This window comes from Anguilla rostrata, chromosome 3, assembly GCF_018555375.3.
Source record: "Anguilla rostrata isolate EN2019 chromosome 3, ASM1855537v3, whole genome shotgun sequence".
Classification (NCBI taxonomy): domain Eukaryota; kingdom Metazoa; phylum Chordata; class Actinopteri; order Anguilliformes; family Anguillidae; genus Anguilla; species Anguilla rostrata.
Window position 1 is genome coordinate 16,822,748 of NC_057935.1, and position 16,773 is coordinate 16,839,520.

The window sequence follows — 16,773 nt, forward strand, 5'->3', positions numbered from 1 at the left end:
TCCCCTTTGTCTAAACGGGACAATGGTGGAACTTTTGCGGGAGGCCTTTTTGTATTCCGCTGAAATCTCACACTTCGGCTTTTTTTGGTTATGCGCCAAGCTGTTTGGCACAATGTAATCAGTGCAACACAGCGGTAAAGGGAAACACTAAGAGTTATCACACATGCTTAAGCACCTGAGTTCTTGGCCTAAAGATCATCAATTTGCATTTTGTTTGGAATCTCTGTGCCGTGTATAGTCTGTGACTACATAAATTAGACAATTCTACAAAATTGACAAATAAATGGTTGACACAATATTTATTTGTGGGATTTAATATTGTGCAGCCATATAGATAAAGTAGTTTTAATAAGTTGTATGCGATTATTGAAAAGTTTCACTTCGAAATTATGTGCAGGTCCGGAAGATTAATCCATCCCATCCATCCATTATCTATACACGCTTATCCTGAGCAGGGTCGCGGGGAGGAAAATTAATATTTTTCAAAATGGTGATAAATTGCACACCAAAAAATGTGCTTGATTTCACGCCATTGATGAAGTCTCAATTTACACTGAGGACATGAAACAGTGATGCTGCAGTCAGAGACTCCCTAAGCCATTCCCATTTCTGTCCTCGTCACTCGGTCTCTCTTGACCACTAATTTTTGTCCTACTCAAAAGGCCGATCTCTCCTCCTCTTCCCACACTTCCCACAAAGATATCTTCTGATCCCTGAATTGTTCAGGAGTAGAAGTCGGCAGCACGCAGCAAGGTCAGTAAGAAGGCCCAGCTAGTTAGAACTAAGTTAGTTAAAAATAAAGCCGCAAGCAGCAGTTGGGGGTTTAAGCCTTTAAAGGCCTCAAGCGAAACACCAGGCCTTCTGGCGCTCCATCAAGAACTGCCGTGACTTAAAGCTGTGTAAGGCAACAGGGCAATGCTAACAAAGGCGTTGCGTGCACCTTACGAATACTTGGCGACGCTACAGGTAGACAAAAGTAAGGCGACAAGAAATTAGGTTGGGACAAAATAAACTTTGTCACTTTTATTGAAAATGGACTTTACATTTTGTACATTCCACCTACATTTGTATGGATTTACAAAGCAACACTATGTACTGTATGTCTACCATATGCATGCATGCATAAATGTACAAATATACGGTGTATCTGTACAGATACACATACACACCTACAGATATAAATGTAACTAGTTTAGTGCCACGGGAAGCTGAGGAGCGAGGAGGCATTGACGGTCAGACACACACTTATTAAAAATTGGGAGAATCATCCAAACCCACTGGAAAGGGGGCAGGGGAGTCTCACTGGACTAGAGGAACATTTCTGGGGTGGCAGCTGTACTTTAGAGGGAGGCTTTCTGTTAGGCCTGGGTAACTTCACGGAGGTTGGAGTTAAACTGTAGCACAAGCAGTACACAGACGTGCCGAGCCAGACAACCTCACACAACATGGAGGGGGAAGGAGAGTTATATTTTGGGCATACGTTTATTTTTTTGTTGTGTAGAATTGCGACTGAAGCACTGCTCATCTGGATATTGTAGTTCCTTACTTCAGTACAATTAAATTGGCCAGCAGGGTCTCATTATCCCTGTTATATTAGCCATTACAACACAGGAGTAATCTGCATACAGGATAAGCATAGAAAAGAGGCTGCAAAATGTGGATTAAAATGACAACCATGAAAAAGCCTGGGTAATTTTTTTCTTCCCCCCCCAAAAAAAAAATCACATTTGATGAAAGACAGTATTTCTCTTGCAGAATACTATAGACCAAAATGAGCAGGTTGCCAGGATGAGCAGTTCACAGTACAAGTTTGATACTGTAACACAGACAGGCAGGTCACAACCATTTACACGTGTAACTGTTGAGGAACATCGAGCCTATCAAAAGTAGATAATCTCAGAATTACAGATGATTCTATCTTTCCCCCAGTAAGGACAGGATGCTGTTGTTGACATCTAATAAGAGGAGAGAGATTGGCCTCAAGTTCATTGTGCGCATAAGTGCCACCTTACATTGGCAATTTCTCCTCCTCTCTGGAGATCTACACAGATGAGACTGGCCGTGCCACTGTGGTCATCATACTCCACTTTCAACGGCCTCAGGACATCACAACAAAGAAGAGCCCGTTGTGATCACTCCGACACAGCTGCGTCCCACTCTGGGGACACACGCTTTCCCAGCACAACGCAACCAGCAGCTAACCCTCCCCACCTCATTCCAAGCATAGAGCCAAAACCATCTGCACAATGATTAAATCAACACCTGAGAGAGCTGATGTGTGTCCTAGGCTCTGTACCCAAGAGGGACAATCCGCCAATGAGTTAAATCAGTTTTACTGCTATAATTGTGTGAGGTCACATGACTGTGCTTGATGATCTAGGATCAGTGGACCCCTGGAACTGCTGCCTGGAAGCAGAGATTTCTGTACTGGCAGTGGCTCTGATGTCACAATCCAGCAGACATGTTGAGAACACTGGGGCGTCACCGCTCACTGTAACTGTATTCTGATATTCTGCCCACTCATAGCTTCTAGTGTTAGAAAAAGAACTTAACGCACATGATTAAAAAATATAAAATATGTTCATATATACACATTCAAGTATCTGGGAGCAGTTTTTTCTTACAAAAAAGTTTTAAATGCCAAAGCTTTACACTTAATACATCTCATCCGTATCAAATCACATTACAAGTCTGTTTTTCAATGATAAAGCCCACCATTTAAAAACAGGGTTAAATGTCAGCTATAATGATTAAACCCTTGCATGCAACACAGAACAGCACACCAGAGCACATGGTCTAGGACAGAGATCCGCAACCCTGGCCTTGGAGAGCTTCAGTGTGCTGGTATTTGTAGAGAATTAATTGATCCGTTAAAAGTGGTTGAGTACACGGTTAACTCACCTGGGTTCTTGGGGCTGATTATTAAGTGAAAACAAATACCAGGAGACCCTGCAACTCTTCAGTACCAGGGTTGCAGACCTCTGGTCTCTGACAAATGATATGGAACTGAAGAACAGAACACTGAAAACTGTTCAGACACCATACACTGTAGTGGGGTAAGGCTTTCACACAAAGCGAGGCTTCTTACACTGACCTGTTCAATCTCACGGCGTCATCAATCAGGGAGCCTCCTGAGGCTGGAATACTAGCTACCGCTAAAGCAAAGCTTTACTTCCTGTTCAAGACAGGAAGTAGGAAGGTGCCGGACAGGTACAGCACACACAGCACGCAGCACAATGCGAACCTCATGGGTAATTGAGTAACGCTGGGGTAACCGCTATTCGCTTCCAAACACACCAGCTTTAAAAAGATGCCAATTCTACTGGAAAGGAGGAGGGGTTGCGGAAGAGGGTCGCCAGCTAACAACCAGAGAGAACGGGGCTACAGGTGGAAGATCCAAGTTACAAAAAGAGAAGGGGGCTCTGGGATGTCCATGAATCTTCCCTCATGGGCTTGTGCTCTTCAAATTCCTCCTGGCAGAAACAAGTCCGAGCTGACATACACCATATATCATTTCACACAAATGAGAATTTCATCATTTAGAGGCATGGTTAATTATATCTTTCCATTGCACATTAATAAAATAGAAATAAAACATCTGATAGCCTTGGTATTTTCTAAAAGCTCCAACATAAGAGCTACAGTAGACACTGAAGATATCTGGAAACCGCCTGTGATTTGTAGTTTTCCCTCGTACTGATACCACTATCAAGAACTACATTTCCCTTTTTCTCCTACTGTAAATACAAAATGGCTGCCAATATAAATGTGTGTACTGTAATGTTGTGGTTTGAATCCTGAATGAAAGTCTGTTGTAGGTACAGCTGAAATGGAAAGAATGTATTATTTAAACTAAGCAAGGTGTGGAAAATAGCCTGTTTGCTAAGGAAACAAATACGTTGAAGTTAACCAGGGTGCCTTTCTCAAATACAGCAATAATTACTCGTTTAACTTAAAAATTGCACAAACGTTTGGCACCTCTCTCGTGTGCTTCCCCAAGTGGGGTAAGGAGTGACAGAGATGCGTTCAAAAAGATGGAACTGTCCGAGCCAACCATTCTGACTCCCAGACCAGTAAGGCTAAAATTTAAGGAACATCTCCCCTTTTTCACATCGAGTTCAGCAGACATCCATCCCAGTCCAGTGCATCTGCAATTTCCTGCAACCAAATCATTAACGGGGTGGAAAAAAAAAAAGAAAGAATGCATCGACCTTCTCCCCAATCTGGACGCAGCTCCAGAACCAGTGATAACGGGTATGAGGGAACACGGAAGTGGTTAGGTTTAGGATGAACAGCCGGAGGGATACAGTGGAACCCTCTCCCGAAATCTTGAAGGGAACATACGGGCCTGTAAGCGCTCAGGAGTGGTGCTTTGCCAAAGGTGTCTGTGATTGCAACACAGCCGCGCGAGAGGCTCACTCACTCACTCCGCCAATCCCAAGACAACGGCTGGCGGTACAGCCACGGACAAGAGCTATAAAGGGAAAGACTGAAGTGTAGAACTACCACAGCCCTTTGGGTGCTTAAAAAGCTTTATTTTCAGTTTTTTAAGCTTTACGTTAAAAGTTTGTTTTCTTTGTTTTTCTGCCATTGCGTTTGATGGAGGGTTTTGTTTTTTTTTAAAGAACAGTATTCACAGTTTGTCTTTCGGCCTTAACCATTGCCTGGAGAGATAATGATGGACAAACAGCCCCACACCCTCCTGCACTCACACAGAATGGGGTCTGTGTGTGGGAGGGGACAGCCAGAGCGGCGTTGTGTTTGGCGCTCTGCGGCCGAGAGTCTCTGCTGGGCGGGGCCTATGACGGGCCTGTGCTTATCTTCCCCTCCTCTCACGGCAGTCTGTTCGGCCCTCTCCTGGCGAAGGTGGGCGGAGCACGAAGTGGGGGGCGGGGCTCATGTGTGGTTGCTGGGATTGGCGCTGGGCCTTTTCCTGGGCGAGTCTCTGGCCCTCTGGGCGGCGCAGTGCGTGTGGACGGGCACGCCCCCCGGCAGGCACACGCAGTCCGGCTCGGTGAACGTGTTATGGCACAGCTGGCATCCCTTCTTCTCCGACACGAAGACCGGCCCACCTCGGTATTTCAGCTGCGGCAACACAAAATCAGAAGCCATTTTAGTTTCACAAAAACTATTTTTCATGCAACCCAACAACGGCATCCATTTTAGACTTAATTGGGAAGCTGTAACACATAAAGGCTGCAAGAAGTATAATGGGTAAGGAACTGGTCTTGTAACCTAAAGGTCACAGGTTCGATTCCCGTGTAGGACACTGCTGTTGTACCCTTGAGCAAGGCACTTAACCTGCATCGCTTCAGTATACATCCAGCTGTATAACTGGATACAATGTAAATTCTGTGTGAGTTGCTCTGGATAAGAACGTCTGCTAAATGCCTGTAATGTAATGTAATATGTAATAAGAAAAACCAACTGCAAAAGGATTAAATCAGCTATAAAGTGAAGTGCAGTAACCGGAGGAGAAGACCATCAGGAAAATGGCCGCCGTCCGGGCGCTCACCCTGTCGTGTTTGAGCAGCAGGTTCTCGGCCCGCGCCAGCCCCAGGGCCACCTGGGAGGTGCGGCGGGCGTGCATGGCGCCCCTCAGCGCCCCGCTCAGGAAGGGGCGGAGCAGCTGCAGGGACCAGCCCTCGGGGAGCAGGCGGAGCACCTGCGCGGCGTCGAAGGCGCCTGCGTGGCGGTTGAGCAGGTCCACGGCCGCCACCGTGCGCTCGTCGCCGGGGGCGTCCGGGTCCAGGTACACGCCCAGCAGCAGGTGGAAGAGCCGCCGCCGGTGCTCCTCGTCCCGGGAGGCCGACGCCCACAGGCAGTAGCCCTCGGCGGCGGGGAAGTCTTTCAGCTGGTGCACCAGGATGTGCAGCGCCTTGTCGTGCTCCTCCAGCTTCCCGTGTAGAGTGGCACGCTCCAGCAGCAGCTCTGTGTCCTGCAGCTTACCTGAGAACAGATACAGGACAGGGTTCATCTCCATGACAACACATAGGGCAGGCATCATCTCCGTCACAACACAGGGCAGGGATCATCTCCGTTACAACACACAGGGCAGGGTTCATCTCCGTCACAACACACTATAGAGTACTGGTGATGCACACGCATCATAGCCGATACTGGAGAAAGCATCATCACAACACTGGGGAAAATTTCACAGATCCATACACCGTGGGCAACACATGTACTGGTATATATATATATCAGCGTTTTTGTTTTGTGCCACTTCCTGAAATAGAGAAAAGTGATCGGACTAGTCTAACAGTAGCGAGAGGCTAACTAATGTCATTCTATCGTTTATGTCAACAGTGTTTGTTGATGGAGGTTAGCCGAGCCACCTTTCCTTTTCGCTTGGATACCAACGACTGTCTCCTAATAACTTCAGTCATGCGGGTACAGACAGAAACATATTTTTCCTGTTCCCAACCATGTTTTATATCATCCTATGCATTAAAAATACAGGCCAAAAGAGTCTAATCTAAGACTGGTGGTGTACACACAGCAGGACCTGCTTTTATCTGAGGGAAAATATTTCCCAGCCTGTCTGCCTGTGGGCTCTCGTCTGAATGCCTCATTCTCTGTATCTCTGACAGTAAGAGGCAGTGGTTGTTTGCATTTCATAATAACAGATAAAAGAGCACCGCCTCAATTAACCAAACTGCTGAGTCACAGATAATAAAGGCCAGCAGGAATCTGTCCGTAAACATTTGCATTTCCTCGCGTGCGAGCTTACGCTCAATCTGTGCGAGTGCACCATGACGTTCATTCACACGACACATGGTGTTGTCTTCTAATCAAACATCCAAAACTTGCCATGAAATTAGCTTGCGAATGTCACCTCCAACAAGTGCTGTACCAGGTTCCCTGTCGTTCTAATGATCGAGCACTTTTTGTGCTTCCTAAAATTGGGCTTGATTAATTCTAATGACAAAATAGGGCTGCAACTGGCAGAGCGGGACTGTCACTCACCCAGTAACAGTCGAATCTGGCAGATTGATTGGCTGAGTGTTGACTCCCAAAAACTTTACTGATTTCAGCGAGAGCTTGATTGACTGGGAGTGGCTGTCGCTCACCCAGCAACAGCCGAACCTGGTAAACCGATTGGCCGAACGTGACCAACACTCACCCAGTAGCAGCTGGACTCTGTACAGATTGGACTCCTTTAGCAGCTTCTGGAGCTGTTCCCGAGCCTTGGCCACCTCCTGGGCCGGAGAGGGGCTCTGGGAGAGCAAACCCAGCACTCGATCCAGGTACAGAACAGCCAGGTGTGTGTGGAGTTTCTCTTTCTGCAGGGGAGACAGATATAACACATGTAATATGCATATATACACACCTTCGTACACCCATGTAATAAACGACTGGATGAATTGAGCCCAGCCTCTGCAGCGCAGTCTTCACCTGAACTCTCCTTTCCAGAACAAGGTGCTCCAGATAGAGAAGTGTGGCCTGCTGGTACTTGTGCAGGTACTTGATTATGGAATCTGGGTTCATCTGGCCAGCCTGGTCATCGCTCACTGTTCTCCTTGTGAAGATCTGGACACCCACCTGTACAGAATGACCAAAAGGCAACCATTCCGCCATTTAAAAATATGGGAATTTCTATTCTCTCTTGACTTAAGTTTTGCATTACTTAAATTCAGTGTGAATCAGATTTGGTAACGACATGTTTGTTTACAAGTTAAAACTCAACCTTTGAGTGCAGAGTCAAACCTATCAGAGGTTACACAGTGCGCTGAGTACAGACCTTCTGGTCCTTCTGTAAGGCCCATTCTGCGTATTTCCACACCAGGTCCAGGTTGGGGCAGAAACTCAGGAAGTCCACAACATACTCATAGAGATCGGAGCGGGTCGAGTCCTGAAGGTCTCCATTCACGACCTTCACCCATAGCTGAGGCAGGGAGATAGAGGGAAAGAGAGAGACAGAGAGAAAGAGAAAAAGAAAGAGAGAGAGAGACATATTTTACTTTGCCGAGTAAGTAAACCACACTAAACTCCAGCAGAAAAGAAGAGGCAACAGTACTGTTATTTTCTGAAGCTGAACATAACAGTCCAGACGCACAGTCAGGGAGTAAGTTGCTCACCTGCAATGCAGCATCATCCTGGCCATTATAGCGGTAGAGGAGTCCAAGTGCAAAATACCTGACAAGCACAAAACATAGAAAAATTAAAGTGAATATTAAGGACCAGCGTATTGTTTAGGCACAAGTGTGATAGATCAATTTCTCAGGAGCTACAATTTTTGCCATTATGACAAAAGCTGATAACCAACCCTGAGGAATAACAGAAATAAAAAGTGACCAAATTTGATAGATAAGCTGGACTTCACTGTGGCAAATAAAGTACATTCATTGAGGATATTATATTACAACAGGGCTCTACTCATGAAAACTGATGTGTGCTAACTGGAAAATAACTGGAGCACATTTATTAAGTGAAACGCATTTGTGTGCTCCTAAGGAGCACGTGTTCTTTTGGAAAAACATGTTAGCATACAGCCCTGGATTACAGCTGCGTGCATTAGACATTTACAGTATATAGAGAAGAATAAACAGTAATAAAAAATGGATACGAAAACAGAAAGTAAAACACAAATTAAACGACGAGTGAAACCAAAAGTGAATGAGAAAAAGAAAAAAAAAAACCAGAGCGTGAGCTGGCCGACATCGCCCCCAAACCCCCCAGCCAGCCGCAGTACCCACTTGTGGTGCTTCTCCAGCCAGGGGGCGCTGTCGGCCAGCAGGCAGGCGTTCTCGGAGGCCAGCAGGTCCAGCAGGCTCTCGTGGTCGGCCTCGGCGTACAGCTTGAGCAGCGCCGTGTCCACGTCCTCGCGGCAGCCGTTGGCCACCTCCGTGCTCCGCGCCTCCCGCAGGTAGCTGACGAGGAACAGCTTGCAGCGCCGCACCTTCTCCTGGTCGCCCTGCGCCAGGTGGTTGAGGTCGGCGAACTCGTGGAGCGGCGGGTGGCAGCGCGTGAACGACGACGAGGAGGGCAGCAGCAGCGGGTAGAGGGAGATGAGCTCCCGCACGTCCAGCTGCCCCTTCCTGTCAAAGGGGGCAGGCGGATCAGGAAAGACTGGGGATTGACGGTGAGGTGGAAAAGCTAAGGCCAAACTCGCATCACCGGATTCTCAACCAATCTTGTGGACTTGATTAGCAGCACCTGGTTCTAAGTAACTTCTTAACTGATACAGAAGCAGTAAGGTTTTAACTTTATCACTGACAGCTTCCGCATGTTCTCTTATTTATGTCTGAATAACTATTAAGGTTAAATCTGTTATGTGCTGTTTGTCACAGGAGGTTACATTTATCTACTAGCAGGATTTGCTGAGGACTATATGAGGGTTAGCTATGTTATAATATGTAAACCCCTTGGCTTGAAAGAGAGTAGTTTCTTTTTCACAACACTGAATGAAATGTATTTGGCCACAGATTGTTGTGCTGATAATACACTATACATCTATCAGTACATTGTATGACCAGATCGATTGAAAATTGTTGCTGGTGTGACTTAAGGGGATAAATCTAAATTAAGTCAATTTTTATTTGTATACATCGCCTTTATCTACCTTTGCAGAAATGAAACATACAGCAGTATAAAATAAATGTACTGAATATGTTCTATTGGGTTGATGAAGCCAGTGTGAATGAATGTGTTAGCGTACATGTGGGAGTGAATTAGCACTGTAGCTAAGAGGGGAGGACTACATTTATAAATAGAGCTGATGGATTGAAGCTGACCACTGAGGGTCAGCTGGGTTCAGAAGCCGTGATTAAGAGAATAACTACGCCAGACAGTAATTAGGAACGTTTCAATACAAAGATCAGCGCCTCAATAGCAGTGAGCACGTTTAATCAGAGGATGAAGAAAATCGCCTACGTGGAACTACCTGAAATGCTCTTTCGCTTCTAAAAACTGAAGCTGTCCAAACTGTATGAATCCTGCCTGCTGAAGGATTCTTCTGTGCATGATCTGGAAAACAGAGACAGAAACAAGAGCAGGGGATAAATGAAAAGGGAGGAATGAATGTCAATCTCAAGGAATTCAGCATCACTGCTGGCCTGGGATATGTGCCACTGAAATTCAATATGTAGATCAAAAGAAAGAGTACAACAAGCCAAGCAGGTCTGATTCTCACCCAACAAATGAGTTCCCTGTCAAATCCATAAAAAAAACAGAATTGTCCAATCACATATGAGAGGCGGGGCATGGATACAGGTTTCTGTACTAGCCCAGTGATTCAACAAAACAAGAACACCTGTGACCATATCTGGGGGCTTCTATTAGCCAAAAGGGTAGTAGGAGTATGGGCGAAAGGGACAGGGAAAGCAGAACAGATGATACACTAATGCATTAACAAAGAGACGAATGAACGACTGGAACCGCACGGTTGAGAGGTGAACCACACGGTTGAGAGGTGAACCGCACGGTTGAGAGGTGAACCGCACGGTTGAGAGGTGAACCGCACCTGGAACTTGTCTTTGGGGATGTTTCTCCTCGCACCCTCGGCCAGAGTGAGGGCTTCCTCCACGCGGTGTCCCGCCAGCAGGTCCTGGATCTGTCTCTCCAGGGGCAGGGGCACCAGCACGTACACCGCCTTCGTCGACGCCAGCACCACCTTCCCTAAGGGGGGGCCAACACCCAAAAATGTTCAGCACACAGCAGTTCAACCTGTTCCAGGAGCAAGGCTCAACGCAAGGTGCCGACTCTCACCATGTCAACAGAAGAACAAAATGAGAGCTGCTCCATAATCATAACTCAACCGTTCTACATGAAAAGCTCATTAAAATATAGCATATATGACCAAGTATATATGACCAAAATAAAATGCATTTTCCAGACAGTGCAAAGGTGTGCTTTAGCACAATTTAATCAGACACATCAATTACAACTACAGGATTAGAGAGTCTGAATCATGTTTAGAGTGGTTCTAAATCCACTAACAGCAGTTGAAATGATTCCCTGCCTCCTGTCTCGGTGGTGACAGACTGTGTTTGGACCAGAACCATTTGGAGACAACAAGCGCCATTTTGGAGCACAATTTAGGATGTACTCAACTTCAGCCAGTTTGCTAGAGCATTGTGGGATAGCTCCATCTCATCCCTTTCACTGTGGGACTGGAGCATGACTACGCGTTTGTTACAGCGTCGTTTCGCACAATAACACTTTGTTCCGGTCGCGGTACGGAGGATCACTTTGCCCGCGCCGCTGCTCTGAATGTTCTGACCTGCTCGCTCAGAACACGAGCGTCTGTTAAATGAGCCCAAACTCAATGTAAAATGTTACGCTGACAGTAAAAGTAAAGCCTTTCATCAGTGGAGTACTCATTGGTGGCTGTGATAAGAGCATGTCATTGAGCCTTCATAACTTCATCAGAATTGCATTAGAGCAGAGATGATGCATGCTGCTGTTTTTTGTCCCTGAATAAATCAACAGAATTAGCACAGTACATCCATTTAAGAGATGCTCTTGTGCATAGAGACTTACAATGTAAGGGAACATAAGTGCACTCCTCCAGGTTATATAAACAACAGTGCCAGAGCTAGATAACCACACTCCCAGACCAGTGAATGTAAACGCACATAAAGAACAAAGCACCGCAATGTGGATCCTGAACAAACACACATTATATTCAAAACAAGCCATAAAAACATTTTAAAAATTTTTTTATACTTACTTAAATTACTACCGATTGGAGTTGGGACGTCGCTTTGGGTAAAAAACGTCTGCCAAATAAAATGTAATATAAAAGTGTACAGTGGCAGTGTTCCATTAACTGCCCTGTAGGTTATGATCAAGCTTTAAAACTTTACAGCCGTACAGGAGACTTACAGTGAGATACCGCCTGCAGAACAGGTGAACAGCACCACCACAAGGCCTGCACTGGTAGTGCACACAGAGGTGTGTATGGGGGGGCAGAGCGATAGCTATCAATCATCCTGGGCCTGCTCTTCTGGAGTCCGTCTGGTGCTTTGGCACAGACATTTCCAGACAGTGCCCAAGCACAGTCATAACGGAAATCTCTAGAAACTTCTATCACTGAAATAAAACCCCAAAGTGTTGCAGCAGAGCCCTTTTTTCCGGTTGGTTTCTCAAACGAATGCAAAATGGGGAGGGGGGATTTAATAACATTTTTCTTCCCCGTTTTCCTCCGAGAGTAATTGAATTTTCCCTTAACGGCGCACAAACTCATTTATCATGTACCTGGCCTGGATTCGCGGGGTCCATAAGCGGCACTGTCCGTTTTGATTTGCGCCCGCCCGTACGGTCCTGCACGGCCACGGGCCCCCCCTCCCCCCACCCCCACCTCCCGTTTCAGAAGTTGAGCAGGACCCGTCTCATTATGAACTGACCGGCCGTTTCGTGATGAATTAGATCTGAGCGTGCTCACTTCAGCCCGATCGGACGCCGCCCGCGCTCAGCGGGATCGGGCCGCATCGATTTTCACGCTCTGCAGAAATCCGCCTCAGCACTTTAGCCCGGGATCGATAGCGCGCGTCAGCCCGCCGTTCCGCAGCTGCTCTGGTTCTGTCACCGGCTTAACCGACTCACGCCGGAGCCGCGGAGTACACGCCATCCGACAGACGCGCCTTTTCGGCGACTTTGGCCGCCTTTGGTGTTTTTTGCGAGCCGTTTCCTTCTCTGTTTCGATTTTGACTGGCGTTTCAGTTTCACGTTTCTTTCTATCAAACAAAAACTGCAGCTATTGGTGTTGAGGGCAAATAGACCCTAACATACTACACACTATGAGGCTAAGAGGCTAGGCAAACTCACCACCATCCTTGCAAAACCAGAAAGATTATTAATCTGATGCCAAAAATAAATAAAAACAGGCATTTGAGTTTACCTGGACTAGGCTATGCTGTGATTCAACTTCCTACCAAAATAAGAAAACAATCGATAGCGTGATGGAAACTAGGCCTACTGTAGACCTTGGATGTGGACCAGGAAGGGCCGTGTCCTTAGGCCCAGAGAGAGAGAGAGAGAGAGAGCGGACTGGAGAAGCGGTGGGTACCTTCGAAGTCCTGCAGGATGTGGCCGTCCCTGAAGGACAGCGTCTGCTTGAGCTGCTGGTCCAGCATGCTGTGCACGGTGACGAAGCCCTCATCCAGCGCCACCACGTACGGGAAGCAGACGGCGGCGCCGATCACGCTCTCCGACCAGTTCACCGGGGCGCGCTGCGAGACCCCGTCCGCCGTCGCAAACATCCCTACAGGGGAGGGCGGGACATTTAGGCAGCGTCACGGAGGTTTGCTGTGGTGTTGTCTAGAGCCAGACTGATATATACATATCAGCCAATATTTGCATTTTAACTATAACAGTATTTGCATTTAACCATATCTGTATCATTAACAAAGATGAATTGTGGACAACAGTGCAGTCTGCAAGTACCTGGACAGTGACATATTTTCATCGCTTTGACTCTGTACTCCATACTTGAAATGGAACAATGAAAATTAGGGTAAGGTGAAGACTGTCAGCTTTAATTTGAGTGTACGTAATTCCATGTAGGAATTGCAGCCCAAGAGGAAGATTAACATCCAGCTGGTCTCGACAGTGCTGTGCCATCAAGGCGTGGTAAATACAAATCTTCAAAAAAATGAATGCTGTTCTTAAACTTTTTTGGTGCTATCGAGGTAGGCCTAACTGGCTGAGTTTGTGGTAGACCACTGAATAGCTGCCAGCTGGCTCAATTTGAGAACTCCACCCAATAGCGAGCTAACAGCACTAGCAGAGCAAGTGAGTCACGCCCAAGGTAAAGTTAGCGGCCCTGCTAGCCAAAACGGTCAGCAGTTCACTGACGTTTTTGCTCATCGGTTTTCCAGCGGCTGGCTGGCGGATTCAGAGCGCTTTCAGAAAGACACCCGCTAATTTTCCGCTTCTTTATCACAGATTATAGTCAACAGGCTACGGCTGGACCTCCGCTCATTTTCTCTTATTCACAGCCTATAGTAAACGCATTTCTAAGCATAGAAACAAATACAGTGTTACTTTTGTGAAAATAATTTTTTAGGACAATAGAGAACATCTATGAGGGCAAGAGGCAGATGCTAATACAGAGATTCTATGCTTCTTGCTTTACATTGTGTCACTAATTGACTGGAAATATTGATGCTCAGTAAATTGATTGATGTTCAACACAATGATGTTTACACTCAGGTACCTATATTCAATGTAAAATTGGTTTACATAATGTTAACAATGTTAAAATATTCTTCAATAAAAGTTTTTTGTTTAAGGAAGCAGCCTTCTGATTATCTTTGCATCATCAATGGATATTCTGTGTACAATCCACACAGAAAGTCTTGATTTTGTTTAATCAAGCATCCCAGTACTTCTGACAGCTCGAAGAGCCTAAGTTTTTCAATGGGTAAATCCAATTTCACTGCAAAAAAGCTCCTCAATCCTTAGGCAAGCTGACAGATGTGAAGCCTATTTTAAACCAATGCTTATTTTAGGCTATACCTGTTTACTACAGAGACTAACACTTGACATGTATTGCGATTTTACACATTTTAATACTGGCAATGTTGTGTGATGTGCAAATTAGCACTGTTTTGCAATGAGTCCATATGTGCAGCAAAAAGAAAAAGGATGATAATGTTTTCCATTTCATTCCACTCGGGTCTAATTCCCATGGGCTGTTGGAACTCACCCAGGCCACCAGGGGCGGCTAAGAGGAACTCCTCCCTCCCAATCCTCTTGACGATGGGCTTCTTCTCCTCGCTGTCGTAGGGGAAGAGGTCCTGGGAGGCCCCCGTGTTGTAGTTGAGGATCATGTACTGCGTGGAGAGGGCGAGGCACAGGAAGTAGCCGTCCAGGCAGACGGCGCATGGCTGCTCGGGCGTGGACACCTCCTTGACCATCTGCACCCGGTCCTCGTACACCATGTAGATCTGCACCGTCCGCCGCTTGGTGGCGATCACCCCCAGCTCCACACAGAAGGGGTCACCGTTGACCGGGTTCTCGTTGACGCAGAAGGAGACCACGCCCTTGATCCGGGCCCCGCCCGAGGACACGGCCTCCAGGTTGACCATGTCCACCACGGTGACGGTGTTGTCGCAGAGCACGATGAGGCGCTCCAGGGCCGAGGCGGCCTTCAGCTCGTTGACGGGCTTCTTGAGGCCCAGGCACTTGTGCAGCAGCTTCTGGGCGCAGAAGGCCAGCTTGCCCTTGGGCGTGGTGCGCTCCTCCAGCAGGAAGTGATGTACGAAGCAGTCATTGGTGCCCACGTACAGGTGCTTCCCGCAGCACTCGATGCACTCTATGTTGATCCGAGCCTTGTCTCCCATCAGGAGGTCCCGCTCCACGGCGGGGACCAACTCGAAGGCTTTCACGCTCATGCTGAACTACGGCATCTACTGCAGGGGCTGAGGGACAAAAAGCACACACTTTAAAAAACTCTAAATCTAATCACATTTGAAGCGCTCACTCAGAGGTTTCTGCTTCCCCATGGACTATTATTTTTATTTAATTTATTTTACAGCATGCAAGGAAAAGAAGATTACTTCAGGTCTGAAGAATGCAGATCAATTACATTTAAATTCAAAAATGCCCTTCTCATGTGCTTTCTTGTTATATCTCAAAAATGTATTTCTTTCCAGTGCATCCATCAGATGTGTTACCCATTTGACAGTATAATCTCAACACAAAACAGCAGTCGAGCTCATATTGCTTTCTGAATCGGTAGGTGGGAACTGAGTGTACCTGACAGGTGATACGTGTACCGTTAGCGGTAAACATTGCAACGTTAGAACACTACACTGCGTGGGCAGGCAAATGACAAGCAACAGTCGCTCACTTAAATCACACACAAGTATACCGTTAACGAGCTTAGTGGATCAAAACAGAAATCCTTGCGAGTCAGATACTGTGCAAAATTGGTCCCCTGCCAAAATACTTAACTGACTCAGCGACGTTACTCCATTCAGATGTCTATACATGAAATTGTGGCAGCTAGCTAGCTAAGATTAACTGACAAGACTACTATCGCCATACAGGATACGCTAAAAAAAAAATAGCCGGGTCTTATCAACAGGCGTAGCTAACTATCTCAACGAGCCAACTCTACTAACGTTCAACAACTAGCTGCAATAATATGAACAGGAATAACAAAGTTAGCTGTACGCCAAAACATGTCAGTACCAGGGAGGTAATAATAGTAGTAATCGTTTCCTATACCAGACGTTTGACAGTGGAGCTAGCGAGGTTGCACTGGGCTTGGCTGACTGTATTTATGAAAGAGCCTAGCACACAGCTAGCGTGATGAGTGATAACCGACAGTCACAACTGAGCACTCCTTGCTAATGTTATTCGTTCAGTCCACGGACGAAGATGAAATGTGCTGAAACTGTTTCGTACCCCGGCCAGGCGTCTTGCGATGCGCTTTTCAAGTGTGGTTAGTAATGTTTTTTCGGCCTTTCCTTCCACAAATCCACTCCCCTTTTCCCAAGTTGATACCGCTGCACTTCCTTCTCCAGTGTCTGTGTACATCCGGTCATGTGACTGATCGTGTTCTCCGCTACCATAGATACTTGCGTATGTATTATATTTATGTGTTCCAGGCCCCAGAGGGTCCTGCGTACACGGCCACATTGTCAAGTTAGATTAATTTGGCAATATAAAAGATATAGTCTAATGGTAGCTTCATAAAATAAAAACAATGTATATGCGTACAATTTCTGCTGCATTGAAACACAAATTATGCATCCTCCTTGGCCTTCACATTTGGATTTATCAGCGCCCAGGTCTCATTTTCAGAGTGGATACTAGGGG

General features: G+C 46.5%; 1 protein-coding gene across 2 annotated transcripts; it reads right to left on the reverse strand.

Moving 5' to 3' along the window:
* Positions 1 to 992: 992 nt before the first annotated feature.
* tgfbrap1 (transforming growth factor, beta receptor associated protein 1) lies at positions 993 to 16,515 on the reverse strand. 2 transcript variants are annotated; one of them, XM_064326520.1, is made up of 12 exons: positions 16,360 to 16,515; positions 14,654 to 15,368; positions 13,013 to 13,207; positions 10,466 to 10,620; positions 9,887 to 9,969; positions 8,700 to 9,041; positions 8,082 to 8,139; positions 7,745 to 7,888; positions 7,399 to 7,545; positions 7,127 to 7,286; positions 5,516 to 5,949; positions 993 to 5,085 (listed from the first exon to the last, which is right to left on the reverse strand). In XM_064326520.1, the coding sequence occupies exons 2-12, from the start codon at positions 15,339 to 15,341 to the stop codon at positions 4,897 to 4,899; spliced, it is 2,595 nt and encodes an 864-aa protein (XP_064182590.1). In that variant the 5' UTR covers positions 15,342 to 15,368; positions 16,360 to 16,515; the 3' UTR covers positions 993 to 4,896. The 2 variants fall into 2 exon arrangements, with proteins under 2 accessions (XP_064182590.1, XP_064182592.1); XM_064326522.1 differs by having other exon boundaries at positions 16,280 to 16,515.
* Positions 16,516 to 16,773: the final 258 nt, after the last annotated feature.